The following is a 27,909-nucleotide window of genomic DNA, read 5'->3' as shown; positions in this document are numbered from 1 at the left end:
TTTTACAATCATTAGAGATCATTAATGATTTTTTAAGCGTGTTTGAAATATGGCATATATTTGAATTTAAAAAAAAATCAGAACATGGTTAGTTTATGACAGCAAAAAGCGTTCATTTATTTGAAAAAAGTGCAAAAATTGAAACATTTTTGGTCACTCGTATGTCTTAATCTATATTATTAGTGCACTCGACACAAAGTCCACATCTACGGTCGCCGTAAATGCGGCCTGATTTTGACCAATAAAGTAAAAATGATAGAAAATTGCGTATATTCATGCCAGAAACTAAAAAAAAAAGTTATAATACAAAGATTGAATAAGTATTTCGTAAAGATATGACATTTTTTTTTATCATCACGCACAGACTTTCCTAAGCTGCTACCACACTGGTCCTGATTTACACCACGTAGCACTTTGCGCGCGGCTACGACTCTGATTTCGGAACAAATGACGCCGAAATTCTGCGCAGGTCGTGGTTTGGGGTAATGACATATTTTTCGTGGCGGGGAGCGACCGTCGCAGAAATCCGTTAAAAAGAGCCACGAACAAGAAATTTTAGGTGGTGAAAATTTGCACTAGTGTGATTACTATGGGTTAAATGCGTGAAGAATATAAGAGTAAAAAGCGGTAGAGAGTTTATTTTGTTTTTTACTGAACAAGAAAATTTTTCATGCGACTAATTTTGAATTTGTAAATTAAGGATGCATTTTGGAAAATCAAAGAGAAATCAAACCAGTCGTGGGTTTTGGTGATATTTCTAGTTTTTCTTTGGCTTTTGGTCACTAACAATTTTCATAAACGACTGAATACCACGTAGAAAGATCAACTTTGGATATATGGAATGAAAAATATATACGTTCGATTCACTTGATATTTGTACAGGTCTTGGATTATACCATTTTCTATAGAATGATTGCATCATTTTAGAAATGTTCATCCATTTTTTAGTAACAAACGGTCAAGATCAAACTTTTTTTCATCGTGTCACCATTTCCCTAATATAATTTTTGTTTTAAAAAAAATGTGGTCATTCTATGAAAAATGTTTTAATTAAGGATCTGTCCAAATTTCAAGTCAGTCAGGCGAAAATATTTTCAGATTTTACCCACACCGTTGGACCACACTGCGGCCGAACATTTGTTTTTGCTAATAAGTCCGTTGTTAATTATTATTTTTCGTTGGAAAAAAAAAAAAAACGATTATTGCAGCAAAGTTTGTACGCACAAAAACTTGACCAAAACTCGGCACTGCGCCAGTGCAGCGGAAAACATCCACAGTGCTTTCAGTCAACGATGACAATGATTTCGGAAATTGTAGTGAGTAAATCCAATTATTAAAGGTCTAAAAGTCATTTGAAAGACTTGTAGGGCATTTACACGGCAAAATGTAATCTAAACGTACTTTACTTTTGTTTTCTACAGGTGAGATCCAACCATTTTTAGAGAAAACAATCAAGACTCAGAATATCACGAATGAAGCAGAATACCAAGAGTAAGATAACTAGAATCTGAACCTGTACCAGAATTATTACTATTGTTAGATTACCAGAACTAGGATAACCAGCAACTGATCCTGTATCACATTCATTAACATTGTCAGAGCAGAATTCAGATAATTGTAAACTAAACCTGTACTAAAATATTAATATTGTCAGAATAACAGAATTAAAAAATCCAGAAACTGAACCTATACCACGATTAATAATATTGTCAGACCAGAGCTCAGATAATTAAAAACTAAACAAAATCACCAGAAACTGTGAACCTGCGAATTTGTGTGCTGTTTTCAAACCTTACAAATTGCAAGAACACTATCAAAAATCAGTACCGACACTTTCTCATTCAACTGTTTCGTACGATCTCTAATAGACATTAAACTTTGAATTCAACCAAATCGAAGGTAAATGCTTCGAGAAGTCACATAGATTATTTGCATGTTTGAGAAAGTAAGAACATGACTGAAATTTAATTTTCACTATTCTTTATCGAATTACTCGCTAATTTTTAGGTTTGCATCAATGAGACATTTTATTGTCAAAGTTAAAAAGCTTCTGCGTCGATAAATTGAAAAAAATTTGAACGAGCACGAATAATTTTGATCTCATTTTTTTACAAGGGCTCCCTCAGTGCCCGGTGGTAGTATTCCGGTTGACGGAAAAAGAAGATAGCTAGCGAATATTATCTGTAGTATATCCAATTTTAGTATACTAAGTGATTTTAGAAACGGATTCTAGTTCATTGAAAATATCATGACATGTATGTGAATTCGTATCGCAAGAAAATTAAGAATAGGCTTGTTTTGCGATTGCGATAACCAAGCTGTCAGAAAGAAGATTTCATTATGAGGTACTGCGAGGTTCATCAAATTTAGCAACAGAAATTCGTATATGAGGGATTCCTTATCCATATAGGTATCCATATAGGTACTTTTGGTAGTACTTTGATATAACCAATTATGGGGCAGATCTGAGATGGTTGAAAAAAAAGTGGCCGAGTTGACGGAGAATCCCTCATAAGGTGTATCTTCGTAGCGTAGAGTAACGCAGATACTGGGATAAGGATAATAACAATAACTACGAAGCAGGTGACAAGAAAGCAGCGACATGAATAAAAGAGGTTACGCTGCTTCGCAGGCGTGGATTTTTAACCCGCAGTGAATGAAGCAGGTAAGGTGCGGGGTTGAAATTCCGAGTTCCAAATTTTTTGATGACAAAACTAAACTTTGACGAAACATCAAAGTTTCAAATGGTCCGAAACACGACGCTCAAGGTTCTGAAAGTGCAAAGTTCCGAAAGGACGAAATGGCGAAAGGGCATAACTCCGACAAGTCAAAGTTCTGAAAGTGTGATAATGAGTAAACTTAAAAATCTAGACCAGCGAAATTCTGAATGATCGAAGATTTTTAGGCGTGTCAATGTCTGGTTTGGTGAAATTTCACCACTTTGGTCTTTCTTTGTTTTGAATTTTTTAATATTTTTACGTTCGGAATCTATTCATTCTGATTTTCGGTTTTTCTGATTTTTTACACCCACTCGTTGAGTAACTACGCTGTGTGAGTAAATTTTAATTTTCGGAACTTTACTCTATTGTAACTTTATTTTTCGGAATTTTGCTCTATCGGAACCTGGAGCCGTCGCCTTTCCGACTGATCAAAACTTTGTTGTTTCATAAAAGTTTCATTTCTTTACTTCAAGTTTCGCCATCAAATAACTTGCAATTAGGCACTTTTGAAATTTTCAAATTTGGAACTTCAACCCCGCGCTGTAGACGAGTGGAATCGTGCGCGTCAAGTTGGAGTGAGTTTGTTTCTCAACTGGTTTCGATTTCACATCGACTCCTTAGACTTCTCTTAACAATTAACCTCCCTGTTATATGTGCAACAAAGAACGTTTTCACAGGGAAAATGTAACGGTAAGTTTAGGCTAATTGTGAGTTTCACTGCAGGCTAACTTCTGCAAATCGTTCAATCTTGTGGATACGAGACGGATTTACATTTTTTCAAGATTTCAGACACCTGCTACATCTTGAGATACGACTACTCGGCTTTTAGATTTGCGTGTAAAGAATGATTTATATGCGCAGCCTTTTCTGCAGACTTACAGGGCCAGAGGTTTAAAATCCCACCTTCGAATAAACGCAGCAAGTTACAAATCAACCTTACACATCAATTTGAATTTTTAGTTGTGTAGTTATATTTTTATACTTTATTTTTATATGATTTAATTAACTTTAATTTTATTTTATTTTTAGATCTATATATATTTTTTATTTTTTGTTTCCATATTTGTTGAACTTGTTTGAGACAGATGATTCGAAGTTGTCCAATATTTTCATGGACATTATTATTACATATCGATTGATTGATTGATATTCATCGAAATGCAATAATTTCTAAACCTTTCATCTGTTAGATACTGCGGTAGAATCTTTGGTTACGACTTCAGATGAAATGATTTGTTTTTAAAGATTCTTCCATACCCCTACTTGATTCGTAAATATTAGATATATATGTAATATATGCATACAGGGTTGTACACATAAATCTACTTGAGTTCTAATATCACAGTATATACATTATAATTAGTGTTTTGGCGTCATATGAATAAATAGGATGAATAATCAATTTTCACTTTTTTTTTTTAATACAAATATCTCCATAGGGATTTGATATCGAAATTTACGTAAATACCTGTTTTGTAAATGTTGAAAAGATACAAAAACTTGCTTTCGTAAAATTTTTTGATAAATCGCACAGTAATGGAGAAAAATTTCACTGTTCATTAATTTGAAATATTTGACACGGAAAATGTATCGACCAACTAATTTAAAGGACTACAAGTCATCAGGGTTCTTTTTTTGTGCCACCGAATGAAATCTGAGTTAAGAAGAAAATTTGAAATTTAGTTTAGTCTTAGCGCAGAAGAGAAAAAAAATCAATCAATCATGAAAAAAACACGTTATATTTCACTAATTGTAAGACGTAATGTATGGAGTCTTGAAATAAATAAACTCCTGGCATTGTAAAAATAATACAACTGTTGTAATAATGAATTGAATAAATCGAGGTGGCCTAATGAAACAAGGGTAACTCTCCAAGCCTGATAGTATCAGTGTATGTCACCGTACAGGGTAGAAAAAGGGTATCTCAGAAAATTCTATAAGTTGTGTATTATAGAGCTACGTATGCACTTACTGTAGTCTTCTGAGATACCGTTGTTCTAGCTTACACAGCGAGATAATTTAACTTAACATATTGAAACATTCATTTTTTATTTTGCCAAGTTTATCATATGTTTTTTGATTAAATACTTCGATCCGTGGTTCATAGAAACGATTGAAACCCGCGAGACCTAACCAAACAAAATTACTAGGTACTAGCTACTAGGTACTAGCGCAGCGACGTTAAACGACCGGCTTCAAAAGATCTGTCCCAAGAAGATTTAGATTGTCATTAATCAAATGTCTGAACATATAAAAGCTAGTGTTGAATCAGAGAATATGCTAAATTTGGCTATATAAATAACTACTACGACATGTTGGAATAGTTTTTTTCGGCATGAGTACTTCTACCATCGCTGCCAGTACAGATTCTGATGAAATTCGTTGAGTATTTTTGTTTTTTTTTTCCTCGGAATGGGCCGTCGTCGTTTGGCTTATTTCGTTGGAGATGATGGAAATTTTTCATGTAAGAGGCCTTTCGTAGGTAGCGGCAGAATTACCGACGTTCTCCCTTCTTCTGTCACTGGCTGCTGTCGATTGTCAGGACTACTAAACTTTGCCATCTCAACTAGATCGAAATCCGTATTCGCATTTTACTTTAAGCTATTTAGTTCCGATAGGGAACTACCTTTCTGGTGCATGCGGTAAAATTTTACACGCGTCGGTAGGACAATTTACGAATGAAAATGTAATTCTTACTAGTAAGAGTAATCACCATATTGCCTGGTATTTATTTGCAGTCTGCTTCTTATTTTATTACAGCATACCGTTAGGTATAAAGATCTATGTGGTAACTCTTCCAGAAAATGAGGTATAGAATACCATTTCATCGATTGTGTACCCCTTACTGCCATCAAAAATGGTACGTACCCTCATCTTTTTCCTCTGAGTGTATAATAGATTACACGCTAGCCAACAATGAGCTTGTAAGTACCTTCGCAGGCAAAGAATAGTATACTGTGTAATAAGGAGGTAAGCTCTGTATTTTGGGGTCGAGCGTAAGTTTCCAATATGAGTCGTATGTGAGCACGCATACGAGCTGACGCAAGTATAGTTGTGCGAGCCGAAGACGAATATTGCAAATACGCGAGGCGCAAAGACCTCCTTGTTGCACACGATTCTTTATAAAGCAAGAGTAAGTTAAGCTTTTTTTCACGACGCACGAAATTGAGGTTAGGGTCAGGTAATGTTAGATTTGTTCGCGACGACGCATGCGCGCAGTAAAGAAATGACCACTTTTAACTACTAGGACTCAAAAGTGGACTTTTCAGTATCCCGCGCACGCGCATTCGCAGACTTACTCGACCGTCACAGAAACGGGTAGGGGAAGTTCGGGTAGCCCCGGACACATAAATGAATCATACCAAAAACATATGAATAACAGATTTAAACGTTCAATATTATACAATTTATTAACTTCAGAGTCTCTTTTATGACTTTAACAAAACAATAGCTTCTTTGCTCAATTGTGCAAATAATAATAATAGAAAAACGTTACCACCTAATTTCGAGCAGTAGAATAAACGGCGGGTAACCCTGGACACACATTTTAATTACGATTCAACCGTTCTTTGGCCTTACAAACGTCACAATACCAATAGATATTCGACGAATATTTAATGTCGACACACACTTCGTGAGCCCAATCGCTGCATTTTCGACATTGAATCCAACCTTCATCGAAGGTTTCCCCACACGTGATGCATTCCGTATCTTCATGACGATCTTCATGGAAGCAAGTTTCAGAGTTTTGTTGACATTCTTAGTGCATTTCGGTTCGATTTTTGTTCATTTCTTTTATTTGTTCGAACATTTTTTCTCTTTTTTTGTTTATTTCCTTTCGTTTTTGGTTCTTCAACAGTCGACTTGTGGCTTATTGAATCCAACAGCTCGCCCAATGCTCGTCGACTGAGGAGTTCTTACAACAACATCTAGATATTTCTTGTTAAAATTGTAGAAAAAGTCTTTTCCTGCCATACTCTTATCTTTGTTGAATCGATGAGGAATTTTCAGATTTTCTGCTAATTGAAATGCCAGTTTCAAAATTTCAAATCTAGTCAATGGCATTAGACGATTATCGAGGTCTTTGACATGGCTGCAAAGTTACATTCCATAGGTATCGGAAAATGTGGGATCATAACGGCCTAACTTTCGTTGCAGAATAAACTCTTGGCCACTGTTCAGTGCTTTTACACGGTCCTGAAGAGAGCTTCTGGGCACATCCTATCTCTCAGCAGCTAGCCTTACCGATAACTTGCCTTCTTTGACACATTTGATAGCTTCTTTCATTTTATTTTCATCCCACTTGCCTCTATTACTGGTTCGTCCTTTGAATTTCGGCATATTCTTCCTATAAGTATAGAAATATATTTCGATCGATTCCTCGAACAACGCTCAACTGTCGGTTTCTTATATCTAAAACATTTAGACTGTCCCGGGGTACCCGAAAGACTTGTGTCCGGGGCTACCCGCGAACCTCTATTGCATATTTTTCTTAAAAGCTATTTAATTATAAACATAATCAAATAAACACTGTTATGAACTTAAAGTATATGTAACGGCCCATAATACAATTATTAAGTTTAGTACTAATACTCACGTTTTTTATATAAAAAACCTTTTTTGAAATCAAATCAGCGCGCACGAAAAATCTCACCGATAACAAACTTCGCAAACACTTTCTTACCCGGTCAGCACTGATGTCGATAGAGACTTGAATTTGTATGTACGCACTATGGACGCGTTGAGACGTGTCGCTTTGTTTATGTTTTTGGCTCAAGCGTTGCATACTTCAAGTGGCTGGGGGTACCCTCTGTCCGGGGCAACCCCGCACTTCCCCTACTTGGTATACAGAAAGGACACATGTCCATTAGGGACAAAAACCCCAATAAATGGCACTGACAGTCGTATATACACAGAGATTGCAGGCGGATTTACAGTGCATATGTATGTTTCTCAGCTAGCGTATAAACCAGGAGGGCATAAATTTTAACTTTGCTTTTCTTATTGATGTAAACGACATATGTTGCGCAAACGGCAATACGATTCGACGGTTCAGAACTGAACTCAAGAACATTTTTATCAATAGTACTATACATATCTTGGCTTTCCCTCTATAAATTTTTACTATCTCTTGTTGACGGCCCCAGGTGGCCAGTTCACGCGCTGTGCGAAATTTTTGATCGATGAATCTTTCTTTACGCGGGCGGATCTAAAGGCGATCCATAACACACACCGAGATTCGTTGACGCATAGCTCCGTGGTTTCAGCGACCCGAGAGAGTACCAAGAATTACCTCTTCACATACATCATCTACAAATCGCGTCTATGTGGCGGTACCGGTGTATCAAAACACAGTTAGACCTCGACCACTGGAGTCACGAGTCACATAACGATGTCTCACAATGCAATAATCAGCCGTTCAAGTCATATGATTCTCTTTCTGTGTGAAACTTCTTCGGCAACCCGACGTACTGACGTGTGAAAATTCAATCAACTACTTCTACAGAGTAGCTTGTAGCTGGATATGAGCCTCGCACTGTGATTCAAAGAGGTAGGTGCTCTGTATAGTCAAGCTTTTAGAATGGTAATGGATTTTTGTCACGGTTCTTGAGATCAAGGCGTCGGTTTCAACTGTCCAGGAAATTACGTTGACAGATTCTCTAATCCATTTCTTGAGCGTCGATAAAAATAAATGTATTTGTGCCCAAAGTGCTTCTCGTTAAACAGTTGTTCAACTTCTATGGAGCCTCTCAGATAAGGATTTTTTTACAGATAAACCAAATGCGGCGTTTCAGGTATTTGATTCAAAAACCTTAAAAATAAATTAAAAACTTTTGAAAACGTTGTAATAATTTCTTGAAAAATGTTTAACTGTCATTGGATTTTCCGAAATATTTCCGGCTCTCAAAATTACACTTGCATTTAGATATCTGAGATATCGACATTGATTAGAATTCGAATATGCAATTTTCGCACCTTCAAGAGCTATCATTAGTGGTCAAAACGTTTCATTATAAAGTTCAAAGTCACACAATAATTATTTATAAAGCCGTAAATAATTAAACGATTCTGGATAATTTATAGAATACTACACTGTTTTTATTTCTTATACGAACTAATTGTGAGATAGATAAAATCTCATTTTTTTACGTCGTTGATATATTGTCAAGAAAATTAATGAGTCCATTTTTACAAAATCTTTGATGTATACGTCAAGATTAAGAAACAGTCATCACAAAAATATTCTATACTCATGACATAAGATTCTTGAGTGCTCTGCAAACTGTAAAAAACATAAAATCAATACATTAATTCAAGACTTCAAGGTCGCAGGCTTTCCATGTGGAAATTGTCTCGCAATGAATAATTTTTCACAATGTATGTAATGGCTCCAAAAAAAGAAATTCAGTATTTGGGTATATCTTCTCATGTAGCTATTTGCATAACTATAGCGACATGGATAAATTGTTCACTCTACTTTCAGGCGGGAGAGGAGTGGAATCTATACGGTATGGTCAGCGAAATCCTTGTACCGTGTATATCTCTTGAAACAGGCCTTTTTAAGCCACAAGGTCACCGCCTATACGAACACATGAACAACTTTTATCTGAGAGCATTTGTCCACTATGCTCGACTCATTGTCAGAAAAACTTTGTGCATGTACACTTGGGGACAATGAATCTGAGACGGCTAATTTTTTACACTACACAGTTATTGTTGGCAACAAAGAGAAACCTACAGCGCCATAGTCGGCCGGGCGCGAAACAAACTCGATCTCAACAAACATACCATAACCCATGACTGCCGAATCTAACTTTAGAATTGACGTGTCAATCCAAAAAGTCATTATCCCCGCGGTATTCTAAGGTTAGATTCGACGGTCATGGGTTATGTTACGTTTATTGAGATTGAGTTAGTTTCGCGCTCGGCCGAGTATGGCGCTCTAGGTTTCTCTGTGTTGCTAACATAACTATCCAGTGTAAAAACTTAGCCATCTCAGATTCATTGTCCCCAAGTGTACATACTGGTGCAGACGATGACCGCGTGGCATGGAAGGGCCCGTTTTAGAAGGGATTCACGGTACAGCCTCCGTTCCGTAAATCGGTTTGAAAGTATATTCGATACCCAGTGTGGCTCCGCAGTGTGCTTTGTTCGGTACGGAGGGTCTAAAATGGTCAATCTACATAACAGGGATTGGAAAAATGTTTGTTTTCGTAGCTTGGACACCCCATAATCATGTAAACCACTGATGCTTCGTCGTTTGGTTCCCAGTTGAGAAGCTGCAAAAAGGTTGCAACGACACGAAGTTCTAAAAAAGTCCCCACTATCAATTCATTGCTCTAAATTATATGTTTACATATTTTAGTATGGATAACACGAAAGCGATGTACCGTATCGATTACTATTTAAAACGTAGTAATTTCATATCTTGACGTATAATAAATAATAAAACACTCAAAGATCTGAAGGCCTAAAATATACCTGACAATTATCAAGCAAACCTTCTATAAAAACGTTTCTGGATAACATTCGAATGTTTTAACGAACTTATTGTTTAGGAAACGTCTTTGCGGTGACAAGGGAAATGGTCTTAAAAACAAAATGTACATTATTTTTCCAGTCCCTTGGATAAGAAGGTTATACGTATTTTCTACCTTTAAAACTGCATTATCTAGCCAGCGATCTCATATGACTTCGTGTTAACCCTTTCATGCATACATTTTACCTTACATGCGATTTACTTGAAGTTGTGCATCCATGGGCTTTTGGGATCGCTGATTACGAATTTGAACTCGAAATTCAAAAATTCAAAATGGCGCATCCTACATGGCGGACGTAATTCCAAAATTTGTTTCATTTTGATAAAACTTTATGTTGGATGGTTTTTAGGGTCACTGATTACGAATGTAAACTCTAAATTCGCAAAGTCAAAATGACGAATCCAATATGGCGGACAAACTAAAACAACAAGCAATTTTTAAGTTTGTACGAACATCAGCATTCAGATTTTCATAGTAGATTAGCAGAAAAAACCTTTTTTTCGTGGTAAAGTACGAATTTCGATTATTTTTTTAAATGTGCTATTTTCGCGACATATAAATTAATTTTACATTTTTCTTAAGACTTAGAAATATTTCAGGGAACATGTGGAACCAAAAAACTCGGCTGCTGTTACTAAAAAAGTAGTTTAATAAACAAAAAGCTGCAAAAAATAGGTGGGACGCTGATCGAGTATGACAATTCGACTTTGCTACACAGTAATATTACTTTGACTATATTTTTGAGCGATGCATACATGTAGTAAACTCACCAACATCTTAACAAAAACGTGTATGCCATTGCACAAATATAGTGAATAGAATCATATTTCGAGTTTACCGTACTCTGTAGCCGTTTAGGTAGCAGCTTTATATTAGAAGAAAAAAGTTGTCCTTCAAAATCCATATCATGCGGAAAGAGACGGGGCAGGGTCTTAGTATGAGTGCAAAAAATTGAAAAGTGTAAATAACGTTGAAATGCCGGAAGATCTGAAAATTGTCTATCGTATGTTGAATTTTCCAAGAGTTTTATATATTTTGTCAAAATGCGTTAAATGTAAACAGTGTGGAGAGGTTGTGGAATTCAAAACAGAATTCATCAGAGGGCTGAGATTTAAAATACTAGATTTGTGTGCATCGTGCGAACTGATTTCGATACCTTCATGCCCTTACATCCATACGGCTTACGACGAAAACACCTGATTTTCTTTTTTGGCAATACGCATATTAGGGATTGGTTTGAATGAAGCCAAACAATTTAGTGAGATAATGGACCTGCCGTCACCAATTGAACCACGACGTACGATACAATAGTGAAGAATATCGTAAACGATTGTCAAGTGTTTTTGTACTGTCGTTGAGAAACGCAGTCGACGAAGAACAAGAGGAAACACGTAATACCAATCCTTGCAACGACGGCACAAAACTGACTGTTTTTTGTAACGGTATATGCAGAGAAACCTGTTTTAACCTAGTTACTCGGTATAGTAACTCCAATTGGTTACTTCTTGGGAAAAGTTATGGATTTTTTTTGTGAAATCTGGTTTTTGCTCTGCATGCAATTACTCAAAAAAGCACACCAATACTAATCAATACAAGTAACGGAAAGAACGGCTGGAAAAATGAAAGCGGACGCTATGAAGGAACTATTTAGACCTAAAATTTTCATCACCTTTGAAGCGTTACCACCCGGTTTAATTCTATGAGTAGGTAGTTTGATAGATCCGAGATATCAAAGTCTGTTGTAACTTTCAACTAATTTTATCGTGAACGGGCCGGGTAACCGATGACAACTGTTGACGTTTTATTATGCCATATTATAAGAAACTCAAATTGTGGGTCGTTTGAATGAAATAGCAGATTCTTCACTTTTTTGTTCATTTTTTGAGTTTTCAAAATATTTCGAGATCTCAAGTTTGTAAAAAATAACAAATTTCTACTGCAAGTCATTGGATTGATAGAGCTGACTATGATACGAAATGTGAAATTCTGTTCTAAAAATTACCATATTGATAAAAATTCTGTCTGAAAGTTTAGTTTTACGCTTGATTGGCATTTCGCATATGCGAAGACTAAGCAATTAAAGTGAAAAGAATAATAAAAATGTAAAATAAGAGGGAAGAGAAACTAACATCCGCTTTGGGAAATATTTTTTCAATTTTAATTGTCTATATTGATTCAGTTTGTTTATTTTTGGTTAGTTTAGAGAAAAATAGAGTGAAATAAAAAATAGCTGACTATATTTAAATCTGAAATTTTCGGGAAAGTTTGTTTACCAATTTAGATACACGACAGAATCAAAAGGTAAATATTTCAGTATTCAGAAGCTTCTGAAGATACATACGGTCAGAATGATGAATAAAAGTCGTTATGAGGCAGAAAAAGAAATCCATCGCAGAGGATCACCCGCTTAACAGATTGCGTATTATGTCCAACAAATGACTAGTCACGGAATATACTACGTATATTGAGTGGAAGGTGAAATTATTCGTTTCTTTCGTTGATTGCTCATGTTTTTTTCTCCGTCTCCCCGTTTACCTCTGACCTTTGCCTGTAGCTGTTCTTAACCACTCGCGGCACAGAGTCTCATGTATGAGACACCTTTTTTAAATTGATTATTCAAGATTTACGATCAGTTTTTTTCACACCATGGTAATTTTTTTTTTTTGCATAATTGGACTTCTTAAACGTCAACATTGATGTTTTGAGAGGAATTATGATGATTCCGCGAATATAGTGACCGCCATAAATAAACAAAGTGATGAAAATGCCTGATTGTACCTACAGAATAAATGTAATTTTGGGAAGGTTATGGGGAGTAAAAAAGTGTACCCCTATAATCCTTTTTTTTGGGTTGCTAAAAACGAATCCGACTTCGGAATTTCAAAATTCAAAATGCCGAATCCAATATGGTGGACTGAAAATATAAAAATTGATCCGATTTGCTTGAAATTTGCTACTCGGGGGTTCTTCTGGTTGTATTTGGTGTCCCAATGAACTCCTAAGTGTGGATTATTTTCGAGCCATGCCGATCACTTTCACACTTTCAGCCCACCGCATTAAATCTGCTATTTCGAATTTCGAAAATCTCTCAGATCTGACTCCTATGTTCAAATCAGCAACGTCGCGAACCGTTATATGCCCAGTTTCAAGGAATTTGACTGCGAGGAAAATTGTGTGCTTCAAAGAGTCCAAGGGGTGTTAATCTTAAAATTAAGACGAAACATACCATTTTCTTCGTTACATTTTTCCGCGGTCCTTTGGCTTCCGCGATTGAAATACAACATACAAGCCAAAACCGATAGTATTTAGAAATAAGGTAGAAAATCTTGACCGGCGAAGAATATTATCTGCAACAGTAAGGTCCCTACTGGCTGTAGGGACACCCACTATCCGCGGCCGAGGGAGAGCTCGTGTTGTCGGAGTCTGTGCGGGGGTTGTAGAAGTGGAAGGAGGCGTGGAAGGCTGAGCTGCAACACGGGGCGAGGCCCGGGGTGCTTCCGTAAAAGCGCGAAGCGCGCAGTGCCAACTGGTCGCCCAGTCCGTGCGTACTGCGTTGCCATTCCTCAGGCGTCGAGAGTTGAAGCGGTCGAGTTTTAACCAAAAAAATAAAGCGTGTTCCGCCCAGAGTGCATCTGATTTCTCCCCGCCCCGATACTTGACCGTGGAAATAGTTCCCTTCAGATATATATATATATATATATATATGTCTAGTTCTCTTCAGAGATACATTTATATATATATATATATAAGAGCCATTCATAAACATATTGCCAGAAATAAATAGGCACCCTTTATCCATTCAACTGTTTCGCTTTAGATTTATCGTTGTTATTAATTTGTTATCATTATTATTATTGTTGCTGTTAATATTGTTGCTGCACAACACGCAGTGGTGGGTAATGATGATATATGCTACACTCTGAAGGAGAGAGTGAGAAAGCGAAAGATGTACCTTTACACCTTAGAAGACGCTGAATCGAGTTGACCTAGCGTGTACAAAAGCGATCTGCAGCGCGACAACGAACGACACGACCGCAAATGGTAAATTATATGTTGTTTGACGTGTAGTGGAGATTGTGATGGTGAAAACGTGCCTGGATAAATTTCAGATATGCTTAGCTATTTACTCATTCACTTCACATCATCGAATCATTCAAACAAAACGTTGCGCTCTTTTACTGATATTGTATACATGAGCGATTTGGTGACTGGGTTTTACGCCGGTTTGTCAGCCTCATTTAGGATTACGACACGATTTACAAGATTTATACTGGACCGCGGAATGAATTGACATCAGCAACGCGCAATACGTATGCTTGATTTTTACCACATTACAAATAATGCACGGCTAATTATTATATCTACAGGTGATTGAACCAAAGCGTGTGTAAAGACAACCTTGTCGATTAAACACAAGCGTTACTCTTGTGGTATTTAGTTTAAATTAAGCTGTTTGTATAGAAATTTTATTTTTACATCTGAAATATGAATATACCCAAATTCTGCAGTATTTCCACTTATATGAAACGAAAAATATGAGTTTCATCTCTAATGCAGGTAGCTACTAAAGAATATCGCCCATAGACCAACGTTATTGATGTAATTATGGAGGCGGTTTTATGATGGCGTACTTGAATAGTAATCAATTACAAATTAGCAAAGCGACGTGATCATTAGCAGCAGCCCACGTTTACGTCAACCGGTAGTTTTCAGAATAATTTTCACGGGCGGAGAATCCATGGGTATATTTCCTTTGTCAAGTTGAACCATCTCAGTTCGCATTATAATGTCGATATTTTCCAATAACATCCACAGGATCTACGCGCGAATGTTGTTCGTCTCAAAGCAAATCACCCGACGGTAAGCTTAAAGAACTAAAAAACTGAACGCACTTCGAGTTCAAATCTTTCTTCTTAATTCTCCAAGTGGTTAACTAAAAAAGAAGCGTATGACATTGAGTGTTGATGAATTAGATGAATTAAGACGTTGAAGAAAAATTGTAAATTTTTGTTGGAAGAAATAGTTAAATATTTTGTAATTCACTTTAGTATTTCGTAAAACAAATACATTAAATCAAGTACAGTTTTCTAAGAACTCCAAAAATGTCGATTTGGCTATCAGTAGGACAAAGATTGATGACATTAATAATCTTAGTTTATATTTCTTGCTTCAAATTACGTGCCAATTGAGAACTGAGCAAACTCCTCATTGGGCATTATTTAACTGACACTGTGATACGGACGAAGTATTCGATACTAAAACAAGCACTCAATGAAATTCATACGGATTTTTTATACCTGACTCACCGGTGGTTATTAGTAGTTCGTAACTTATTTTATCACGAAGGCGTCAAATGCTCTGCGATATTTGGTGACTGTTCACGGTGCTGCTATAAACTTATATTTTACGTCTCTTCCATACGATAACAGAAATGCGACATTTATTAATGAGTGGAAATCAATCTCTCCAGGGTAATTACAAGGAAAGATCTGTGAACGTTTTTAACCGGTGATTTGGAGTGAATCCAAGACCATATAAATTGTCTTGGAGAGAAAAAAAATGAGTATTACTTTGTGAAATATAATTTTCATTCTTTATTTCAAGCAATAAATATGTGTTTATGGTGCATTTTTGGGTTTCGGATAGAACAATGTACTCCCTTATCAATACTCTGAGATTTTCTGAAGACAAAAATACGCATCTTATACGTAATATATTTCAGTCGGAATCACGAATACCATAGTCGTTCAAAGGAGTATTTTGCATTTGTTTTACGCTATGCTTCTATCATCCGCATTCGCAGTTAAGGCTAGGAAACTGAAATGATCAAGCGCGATTTTCGATGAATCATAGATTCCCCCGGTATCGACCTCTGAAAAACGAGCATCGAATGAATTACCAGTTTATGTAAAGCACAAAAAATTCCTTCAAAATTTATGTAAAACTACATCGGAATATCGATTTTAATACATATAAATCTTTACTCAACTGTGCTTCATTAGCAATTGTATTGTTTTCTTCTCCAATTTCGTCTCACATTCAGAGGCCGACAGAGAATTTATGATACCAGAAAGAGCTGCTATCTATTGTTCGAATGATTAGTTTTGCCGAGAACGTTGGCGCCGGCGTCGAATAGAGCAGACACAAAGCTACTCCCATACAAAAGTAGGTACACTATTCGGTAGAGCTTTGAGAAGAGATTTGTTAAGAGAAACTAAGATTTGTTCAGATTTGCCCGATGTGGCGAATTATTTTGTTCTCTTTCCCAGTGAACTACATATTTCATTTAAACAAATTGGTAAGTTGACTCAATGAAAAATTCAATTCACTATATAATATCTACTCATCTGATATACTTATAACGTGTAAGATGTAACTTTGTTTGCCTATCTGTCGGCGCAGCATAATTTACGTCGGAACCCTTCACCGGAATATTTGGGTTGGGGTCAAAACTTGAAAATGTCAATATTTCAAATGGCTGACATATCGAAATTTCAAACATGCGAAAAAAAAAATAATGAACGATGAATTGTTGGAAATCTTGATTTGCGAAAGTGTCACTTTCAGTCCAAACTAAAATACGAGTTCTATTCCGTACGAATTATTCGACAATGACTGGCGATGCAGTTGACGTGAGGCAATGGGATGTATTTTCATATAATTCGTATAGAATCAAAGTCGCATTTTGTTTCGGACTGAAAACAAGTCAACCGAAAGGCATCACTAAATGTTACTGTACTGAGCGTACGTACAAAGGCATGCAAAAGAAAATTGACAAAAAGGATATTGACTGATTGGTAAAGAACCCCGCAAAGTATTACGTCATTTATAACGAAATATGTAGGAAACGCTACTTAAAAGAGTTCGGAATGCGTTCACCACTCCCAGTTGGTCCTTGTTCCCTGTTTGTTGACTCGGTTGATAATAATAAATTGTGTTGAATCACCGACTCAAATATCGTAACTTCACTGAGGCGGCGCTATAAGCTACGAAACACGGACGCGTACTAAAAAAAAAGTAATTCAGGGACGAAGTGTGCTCTTGAATTGTAGGCTCGAGGCGTGAAGCCGTTGACGGGCGGAAGGGGAACGAAGTCGACGGCCATATTAGGAGGAAACTTACCAATTATACGTCGTTTTCGTATTAACGCGACCAGTGACGCAAAGATCTGAATTTCCGTTCGTCTTTCAAAGTGGGCAAGCATAGGGATAAAAACAGTAGAGTAGAAACGTTATGTGCGTGCCCAATATTACTCATAATGCGGTCCGCAACATCGAACGCAATTGCTTTCACCGAATTTACTAATGTACCGTTATATTAAAAGCCTTGTGAATATAACTATAATCATAATATCTTCTCTCAAAAATAGTTGGCACTGTCTCAGCACCGCTTGGTAATATCAGAAATGGTTTTATTTTGAACGCATATATATTTGACACATATGCCACTTTGCATTTCCGAGTTCAAATACATCTGAACGTGTGTTTTATTTTCTATTTGAAATGGATAAATGTATGCATTTAGCCAATTTCGAAATGCCTGTTTTCGGACGGATTTGACGACTTTCATTAAATTCTGTGACCAATATAATCATGATCAAATGAATCGTATTAAAATGGCCAGGTCTCCATTTAATTCTCAGCTTTAAGAGTATATCCACCAATGCGTCAATCCTCTGGCACAGATAGTAATTTGATAAGTATCTTGACTACGGAGCAATAAAAGAGAAGCCAGGATACAGTTGATCAGAGCGCCGCACATTGATTCCGGCCTGAATCAATGCGGTTAGATCAGGTTTCATCGGTACGATGGCATCCGACAAAGTGAGTGAATAATATTTACAATTCTCTTTACTCCAGAGTATCAAAATCATTTCCAACTTTAGTGAGTAACGGTGTTTGCAATTATGCTTGTCCGTCGACTCATACAAGTTTGGAAAATTTATGTGAAAATACTGAAAACATGGAATTCGGATATTATAACCTCAATCTAACTAAGAATCTGTTGTATTTTTCGTTGTTTTTTTTTTCAACTTTTCGAACGTGTTCGTACAACCACAAACTTACAATCACTATTGCGAAACCTGTCATTTTGAAAAGTTTAAAGCGATTTCGGTACTCTGGAAAGAAGAGAACTGTAAACTATTATTTGCTTACATCGTCGGAAGTACGGACTTCCTCGAACATGTACACTCAAGGACAATGAATCTGAGACGGCTAATTTTTTAACACTAGACAGTTATGTTGGCAACACGAAAAAACCTACAGCGCCATAGTTGGTCGAGCGCGAAACAAACTCAATCTCAATAAACGTAACATGACTGTCGAATCTAACCTTAGAATACGTGTCAAACCAACAAGTCATTATCCCCGCCGTATTCTAAGGTTAGATTCGACGGTCACGGGTTATGTCAGGTTTCTCTGCGTTGCCAACATATCTGTCTAGTGTAAAAAATTAGCTTCTCAGATTCATTGTCCCCAAGTGTACATCTTTGGTCAATGAATTGGTCGTCGACTGTTAGTGGTGGAAGGTTACTAGTTGGGGACAGAGTTAGCAGTAACGTTTTTAAACTGGGTACAAAATTTAACAAGGGCACCTTAAGGCAGCTTCTCCCTTATATCCTGCTCCCGCATCTTGACTGAATTGCGAGTGAAGATCAAAGTCAGCCTGTAGCCTCACTTTCCACAGAAATAGAAGAATTTTGAATAATAGTTCGTAAATAAATAGCGTATGAATGCAGGCTAGCAATTATTTTTCCAATAACGCCAACCAGCTGGATCCAGTAGGAATATTGAAAGCTATAGATTTCCGTCTTTAAAAATTTTTTGTAAAATGTAACACTCATTTACCATTGCCTACGCCAATTGCGCGATGTTTTTCATACGGTCAAAGGATATTGTGACCGAGCAGGATATACATTAACGGCAAAACATGACGATTCATGAAAAACTGCAGTTGATTATAAAGTAAAATAATGTACACACAAAATAAAATGTCAAGCAAAAAGTGTATTGGATTTGATCATTCGTTACAAAAAATATTTTACATTTTCCATTTTATATAGAATTAAGGAGAGCAGTTCTGGCTCTGCAATTTGAATAAAATTTTTGAAAGCATTAAGAATTTTATATTCTGAATGCATTTAAGGAAGCATTTTACCTAGCCCGGAGCCTGCCTGTACGTAGTGTGCACTTATATCGCCTTAAAGTAACTGTCGGCAATGTAGATATTGTCGATATTGATCGTGGCCACACCAGCATAACATTATGGTGTGGGAGTCTGTCCCAATATGGCCGACGGCTATGATGCCCCTTACGTCTCTAATTTCACTATGACGGAATTAATTTTTTTGAACGCAATTAAATCCTCCGATTGTTATTTTTTCTTTCTTTTTTATTTAAGACAGAGATAAAAACCACCGGAACTTGTCTTTTAGTAAGTTATACTACCTGATATTTACAAAGGTCAGAAGTGATTGCGCAATATTATTTCAATATGTTTACTATAGAATGAAAAATGGACTGGTTCGTCCGAATAACCATAGTACAAAAACTTTCGTGAAAATAAACAACCATCTCTTGCACGGTTTAATTTTGAAACAAATATATTTGCGTTATACGAAATGAATAATTTTGGAATATGAGGCGTTCTCCACCAATTCAGCCATTTTTTTTTATCCTCTCGAATTTGTTCTATAATTGGTTATGTAATAGTATTACTTAAAGGTACTCTCTGTGAATGTTTTTGAGATTTTTTAAGTTACTCGTTTCGGGAATGTTTTTTTTTTTAGCCCGTGTATTATGGAAGATTGAAATCGGGTAGAAGAAATCCCAACACTAAAAAGTTATTTTTTTTCTCAGAACTATTCAATGCTATAAGGGTTATATTTTTGATGGCATCAAAAAGGCTATTTTCAGCGAAAAAAATGCGAATTTATTTTTTTCTCTCAATGTGACACCGTTGATTTCACTGTAAATTTTACAGGGTATTTGGCAGTGTTTTGAGAACATTTAAAAAAATTGACATTGTGGAACTCAACATATTTGCCGATTAGAAACCATATTTTACCAAGAAAAATGAATTAAGGTACGAATGATTTCCTTTTTTCCATGAACTATTTAATGCGATTTGATGGAATAACAAATATAACTTATATTGCATTAAACAGTTCATGGAAAAACATAACTTTTTTGTGGTAAATTTTGAAATTACCTTTCTCGATGTAAGAAAAGTACTGGTCACCGTCAAAAATGAATCTACTTTTTCTAATTTCGATGAATCTTTACGTTTTCGGACCTCTGGTACGCGAAAAACAGGTTTCTAGAGAAATGTCGGTCAGTCGGTCTGTCTGCCTGTTCCGACAAACTTCTACGGTGATCTCGGAAACGGCTGGCTGAATATATTCGAAATTTGCCTGACTTTACATTCAAACGATGAGTATAAAAAATTGTCATGTCCTGCTTTCTTTGACTGTACGATTCGAAATAAATTCAGAAAACTCGAAAAACTGACACAGTTGATACGACATTTATGGAAAATTTCATCCAAAGTGTTATAAAAAGAATACAATAATGCAATAAGAAACGATTGTATCAAAACTAAAGAAACTATTTTATGAAAAAATGATATTTTAAAAACAAATGATTTCGATTATACTTGATTTATTTTGTACTTTTAGTAATTGAATCGGTTTTTATGATGGCGAAAAGTACCGCGAAAAATACAATGTTTAGGGTTTGTTTTTAAATTATAGTCAACCCAAGAATGAAAAGTTGAGTTTCACTAAAACTCAAGGTTTAAGGCCCTGAGAATTATCACCGACTATGCGTGTGTGCTATAGCGGCGAGACGCTTCGATGCTCAGCTAATAACTCCACCATTTGGCAACAATTCGATGATAAAAAACTTTTTTTGTACTATTCAAATGTGTACTAAAACACACTTGATATTTTACGAAGCTTGGTTGTTTTTTTTTTTATCTTTAAAAAGAAATTGCCGAATATTACCTTTTCAGGCCTCTCAACCAGGACACTGCGTTAAAGGGAGGGTGACCTAGTCGATTTCGACGTTGTGTATATCTGGAAGGTATTTTGTATATATCTCGAATTATTTGAGTCCACGTAGTTAAGATGCACAGTTTTTTTCAGAATTGCATGTAAAATGACGCTGTTATGCCCTTTTTTGCGTTCGAAATAAGTGGACTTGGATAATTCGAGATATATACGACAATGTCGAAATTGACTAAGGCATGCCTTTAAGGTTAACCGAACTAACCACTTGTTCTTAAACCAATTAAATTAAGTAGCTTTGTTACAAAAAATTTAATGATAATTGATTTTGCCGAATTTTTTTTTAATGCTTAAGGCTAGAATTAATTATACAATTGGTTACCAAAGTGTTTCGTTAATTATCATCTGCAGGGTATGATTTCGTAATAAATTTCAATAATTGGAAAGATTTATAGTACCAGAAAAACATTATGCAAGGGTAGTTAAAGATAGTGCAGTAGCCTCAGATAGTGCGCCCACCCTACGTTGTAAATGTTCCGAATACCAACGAAAAAGTTTCTTTATAAAAACGGTGTTTGCGAATTGACTTTGAAAGTTAAAGTTAAGTGCTAAGTTTCATTCGAAACGGTACTTTCAGAAAATCAGGTATTTTGTACTATAAAAATGAATCCAGGAAAGCTTTTTGTCAATATATATAATCCTAATAGGTCACAGTTTCAGTGGAATCACGTAACGGTCATACAGGGTGAAATTCACCCCAGCTCCAAAAAAGTGACATCCTGCTTCGACAATGAGTTTAAAGAATCTAAAAAAATATCTAGATATTGTTTAAGGATCGCAGAAAAAGCTCTCTCAGTTTTCCCAGCCAAAACTTATTGTTTAAGTATTGTAAAACATCGGCAAAGTTAAGACACTATGGGACTCTACGAGGCGTTTGAAAGATGTCCGAGTTCATAATCATCCCGAGTGACAAATTAGGGTCGAATGGCATTAATTGAACCGCACACAGTATTCACGTAGAGATCATCAAAATAGCACTGCCATGTCCCACAAAAATTTCGCATTGCAAGAATTGCGTAAACAATAATTGTGCGAGCGTTTTAATTTTCCCGATTGTATTGAATCTTTTTGAAAACAAAGTAACGAATGTATAACTAAATGGTGTAGCAGCTTTGTTGTTTCCTTTGAGCGTAGACGACATATAGCTCGACTACAATACATAGGGCAAGCGTGAACAGTGAAATCACTTCTGGGTACAAAACATAATTTAAATGGTTACCTTGAGAACATGTAAAATGTTAAATGCAAAATGACATTTACATTTTAAATGCCTATTTCAAATGAAACCATTTCAAATATTACCGGCAGTGAGTGAAATGCAGCAGGGAGAGATTGACCTTTATTGGCTGAAATGCGGGGATGCTTTGGGTGTCTCGACAAATTTCACCGTATGCAGCTATTCGGGGCGTGGAGGACGGAATGAATTCCGCGCGTTTACTGCACGCTTCGAAGGGAATGCCAATTATTTGTTTTCGATTGAATGACCGCCTTCAACAGGCTGTATTATACCTAATTTGAATGACGTGAGTTTATTTAAACTGACATCGGTTTGACTAACTTTTATTGCAACATAGCTCGACATGCCACAATGCTACTTAATAAATAATACCTGTAAGTGTTACGATTTCAGGATGTGAAAATAACATACGTTTAACGTTACATTTTTGTTTAATAAGATATAGATTTTCATTTTCTATACACGGAAAAAAATAATTCGTTAAATCGGTAAATTTTAGTGTTAATACGATATACAGACAGCAAAAAATTTATCCCTCAAAGCAAGGATTCTCACTGCAATAGCCAAGATTTTGCAAATATAGCCAAGCGGGATTATGAATGTGGTAAACCCGTTAGTTGAACTTGCAAAATTCTAACTGTTGAAACAAATTTTCTTACTCTCCCTATATTACCACTAGTACTTGCATGTCCGGGTAATTATTGTTTTCGTGTAAATTGATGTAGACAGAAAAACATCGCGTTAATATTTCGATTGAAACGATACAATATGGGTCAAGAGGACTTGTTCTAATTTCTGTTTCAAGACTGATAACTGTATTTGTTGTGGCCGATTCAGCTCAATCATCGAGTGAAAAGAAAATTATATCCGACTCTTAGTACAAGAAAAAGCAAGAAAGTTTTCAATCGGTTACCAAAATTATCTCACGGAAAAATGTTCATCGTATCGATCAGTTTATCGTAGTATATAGTTTATTCGATATCAAGTTCAATACCTTCGTTTTGCTTGAGATGTCATTTGAATACGGCATTCAGCATCAAATAACATGCCGAGTAATAAACCTCAATACGTAAGCATTGGGCTCCCCGTTGATCGTTACGCGACAGATACAGACGATATATTATTCAAAGTTTTTTGTTGGTACAATCGGTACATTATGGACACGTATTCGAAAATTTTTGCAATTCTATTTTTCCTGATTTCGACCAATCAAGTAGTTATATCTTGTTAAAAATACGACAAGGCGAAGAAGGCTGGTGTCACGTTTTAAAAATTATGTGAATCAATTTCACTCTCAGAGAACCTGTGTCTTGGGTAATCCTATGCAAATCTTACGGACCTATTAGTGCCAAGGAGGGGTTCACAAAATTCGGGTGTAACTTACGCGATAGCGGAAACGGGGGGGACCTTTGAATACTGAACAACCACCTGTGAAACTGACTTGCAAAGTAAGATCCCTGCTGCATCAGAAAATTGCGATTTCTAGAGGTCGCGACTCGGGAGATTCCGCGGAACGTAGGCAAAAGAATAGCATTGAAGGTTGACAAAAGATTTCACGGTACAAATACGCGGTTTATTCAATAGGTATAAGTTAGACGCTAGTACTGCCAATATTATTTCTGACCCGCTAAAATTGGGGACGTCAGAATCGACTTTAACTCGGGTGCATGTATAAGGGCATCCTGTACCAACTGGACAAACGTCTGACCGTAACTCCTTTCCATTTCATTGCTAATTTTTTATTACATTTCTTAGGGCAAAGTACATACTACAGATATTTGTTTTTTACTTTTATCTCAGTTTTTGAGAAATAAAATTGGCCTTAAAATTGAGGTCAGATTTTTTTAAATGTATGACAATATATAGTATTTTTGGGAAATATTTTCAAAAATTCTTAGGACAAAAACAACAGTTTATGGTGGATCCGAAATGACTATCTTTTTTTTACGAATTGCCAAATTATTAATAATCCATTTATGGGACATATGTGTAGAGAGATAGAAAGAAAGATAGGAGAGAGGAAAGGAAAGAAGAAAGAGATGCCAGAGACAGAATAAACGAAAAGGATTAGTAAGCTTCATTGACGCTAACGACAGCTCCCTTGGCCCGGATCACTTAGCCAGGAAGGACGTATTCACTAAAACGACCGTCATGAGTAATATCGAAAATCGATCGGAGTCCATTTGGTATTCAACACCTTTTGCCGCATTCCATTGCCGATCTATTTTTACGTGATCTACGACACGCAATGACGTGGAGGGACTAGTGAATTAATGCAATATCCTGATTTAGAGGTCTAAAAAAGGTGATTGTCGGTGCTTTTTTTTGATAGGGAGAGAAACAACGAAGCTTCTTAACATTTTAAGTGTATTTTAACACATAATAATTCGCCGTTCGACCAGAGCACATTTCCTACCATCGCAACGATGTTGATGTATGTCCCAAAAAATTTAATTGACGTATTTTCAAACACTAAGGTTAATCTCGGGTTTAAATCTTTACGAGTGCGATGATTTTCCAGAATGAAAAATGCGTTGCTCATCGATTGGCGGATCATAATGATTGTCTGGAATTCAATAGTGTGAGATATATGGCATGTCAAGAAAATTAATCACGTTTCAAATTAAACTTTTTTCTTGCACATAATCACAGCAAGCACAACGTTCGAAGTGACTTAAACATTTTATTCAATTTCATCAGCAAGTAACATTACCGTTTCAACTCTGTATGAAAAACATAAGTTAGTTCGCTCGTGTACCAAAATGTTTCTCCTCAATACGAGCGTAGTTGGTTCAACGAAATACTTTCAACTACGTGGGAAGGTTAACTCAACTATGCCATTGGTTTCGCCGTATCCAACATCATGATGTAGTTGGGTCGACTACGATTCATTTATTTTAACAATGCCTATTTCTCGCAAGGTCTACTGCGGTTACATCCGATGAGCAAAAATCGACCCCAACTTTACACCCTCGTTAAAATTTTTATCCGTTTGGTATTTTGTTGACACTTGCCGAAAAAGAATAATGAATTTGAACAACGTGTGCTTTTTTGATCTTTCTTTTTTTTGAGGGGTGGAGGTACATGCAATGTTCGATGGTTAGAAAAGTACAATGATTTTTTATGAAAATAACTGTAACGATCCAGGTACCCATTTAATTAATCAACCGGAAAAAAGGTTATTGGAAAGGGCTGAATAATCACACAGCCCTGGTATCTACCGGATTATTTATTCGTTGCTGAACACGCATGCGAGTAAAGTAGCTGTTTTTATTAGCGCCATGGCGCCTCCATAAGCGACTCTCTCTCAGCCAGATATTGGGATCAGCAACGAATAAATGACCCTGTATACATGTGTCGTAATGTCCTTATAATGAATTATTACAAAATGGTACAACTTTTTTCTATTCCAGTAATCACGAATACAGTGGCGCAATTTACGGAAGAGGTTAGACGAAACGAAAGAAAAAAAAAAGAAGAGAAATGTGAATACAAATGAAGAAAAGCGTACGATACGGCGAACACCTTTACACCGAGAGAGAATAATAAAATGTGTCACAAGTCCGGAGAGTGGCCGGTGTCCGATGAATACGAAATTCGAAGTGTGAGCATTAAATGCGAGCAGTGCGTTCACACGAATACCAGTGTCGCATTGTCACGAGAAATAGTGTGAACGTAGCACTCGCCTCTTTGGCTTATGCTGTAAACTTCACGTTGATCGTTAATCACCCACTTTCCGCACTTGTAACGCAGCATGATTCAGAGTGTATAGAAACCGATACGATAGAGGAAAAAGAGAGAAACTACAATTAGATGAAGCAACGGATAAGCGTGGAAATAGGAGAGGAAATAGTCAAGGAAATGCCTCATTGACCATATAACGGTTGCCGATGCGATGAAAACCAATTATGCACGTACGTATTCCGTGGAGTGAACTGTTGAAACTTGGCAAAACGCCGAAAGAGAAACGCTGGAGATACGGTTAGCGGTATTAATTGTTCCAGCCTCCTGGTGATCGATAAGGTATCGAGGTGGAGGAATTTGACCTGTTCGGTACAGATAAATCTAAAGAAAGAAAGAGAGAAGGGGGGGGGGGGGGGGGGAGGAAGAGAGAGCGAGAGAGCCAGAGGGAGGGAGAAAGAGAGAGAGAGAGAGAGAGAGAGAGAGAGAGAGAGAGAGAGAGAGAGAGAGAGAGAGAGAGAGAAGAGAGAGAGAGAGAGAGAGAGAGAGAGAGAGAGAGAGACGTTGACGATAAAAGGAAACGTAATATACCAGTAGAGATGTTGCAGCCCGATCGATTGAGAAACACCATTTTCTTGCTAAAACCCGCTGCAATCCGACGCCGGGGCAATTAGAACGAAAACGAAAACCTGCGAGACCATTACATACAGGAAAAGTGGAGACAAAGGAGAGGAACGGAGAACTCTGCTCCATATCTTTCTCCCTCTGCCGTCATCTGTCTATCTCTCTCTTATTTTCTCCCCCACCAGGTCACCAACCTTTCTCTCATATCTCTTTTCTTCGGCTGTCTTTGATTTTTTTTCCTCTCTCTTCTGTGTGCCCTGCCGCCGAAGATCAAGGGAAGGAAGAATGGCTGCCGGTAAGTGCAAGACAAACACTTGACACGTTTTTATGTGAAATGAACCAGTGACTAACCCCCTATTACTACCTCGTATTTTATGATCAAAATTTTTATCAACTTTATTAATATGATTGTTATTTGTAGCATTATCATTATTGTTATGTCTATAGAGATTTATAAGTACAAAATAACACGAGTACACGTGCAGTGAATGTTCCACGCTGCTTTAAAGAAAGAAAATGTGAGAAAAAAAAAGAATTGAGAATGAAAGCTAATATTGATGATTGAAAACTTTTTTCAAATAGAAAAACGGTAAATGACCAATTTAGGGTGGTTTCTAAGAAGGACAATTTTGAGTTTCGACGGGTTCACCCCACAAATCGGTTCCAAATAATTCAAACATAATTCTTCAACTTTTTCAGATTTTTATCCCAACTCTTAGTCCAGTCCAAAAGAAAGTGGAATTCCGCATTTAATCCTTTCAGGGGGATATTAAATCTGGCTAACAGATTTCAATAAAATTTGGTACAAGGTAGTATCTTGGGTCACTAATTACGAATCTGAACTCAAAATGTGACAATTCAAAATCGTGAATCCAATGTGGTGGACCGAAATATTAAAAATCGTTCGATTTTGGTGAAACTCGGTACTCGGGGATTTTTGAAGTCACTGTTTACGAATCTGAACTCGGAATTATTTTTGAATTATTTGGAACTGGTTTGTAGGACGAGCCAGTCGAAATTCAAAAATGACCTTTCTAA

General features: G+C 36.6%; 2 protein-coding genes across 5 annotated transcripts in view; one reads left to right on the top strand and one right to left on the bottom strand.

Moving 5' to 3' along the window:
- The window catches only part of LOC124180517 (midasin), a 120,120-nt gene that overhangs the window by 23,999 nt on the left and 68,212 nt on the right, over window positions 1-27,909 (bottom strand). The gene's annotated exons all lie outside the window — the stretch shown is intronic.
- The window catches only part of LOC124180550, a 48,615-nt gene continuing 34,493 nt past the window's right edge, over window positions 13,788-27,909 (top strand). For 2 of the 4 annotated variants that reach the window (XM_046566233.1, XM_046566195.1), the window contains exons 1-4: window positions 13,788-14,302; window positions 25,980-26,480; window positions 26,571-26,619; window positions 27,141-27,166. In XM_046566233.1, coding sequence (XP_046422189.1) covers window positions 27,157-27,166 — 10 coding nt within the window. In that variant the 5' untranslated portion in view covers window positions 13,788-14,302; window positions 25,980-26,480; window positions 26,571-26,619; window positions 27,141-27,156. Of the gene's footprint in view, window positions 14,303-25,979; window positions 26,481-26,570; window positions 26,620-26,800; window positions 27,167-27,909 lie in introns of those variants that run through there. The other 2 variants (XM_046566213.1, XM_046566204.1) reach the window with 2 other exon arrangements.

Source organism: Neodiprion fabricii, chromosome 1 (assembly GCF_021155785.1).
Source record: "Neodiprion fabricii isolate iyNeoFabr1 chromosome 1, iyNeoFabr1.1, whole genome shotgun sequence".
NCBI classification, from domain to species: domain Eukaryota; kingdom Metazoa; phylum Arthropoda; class Insecta; order Hymenoptera; family Diprionidae; genus Neodiprion; species Neodiprion fabricii.
Note: the sequence above shows the minus strand (reverse complement) of the source record. Positions and strands in the feature narration are given on the sequence as shown.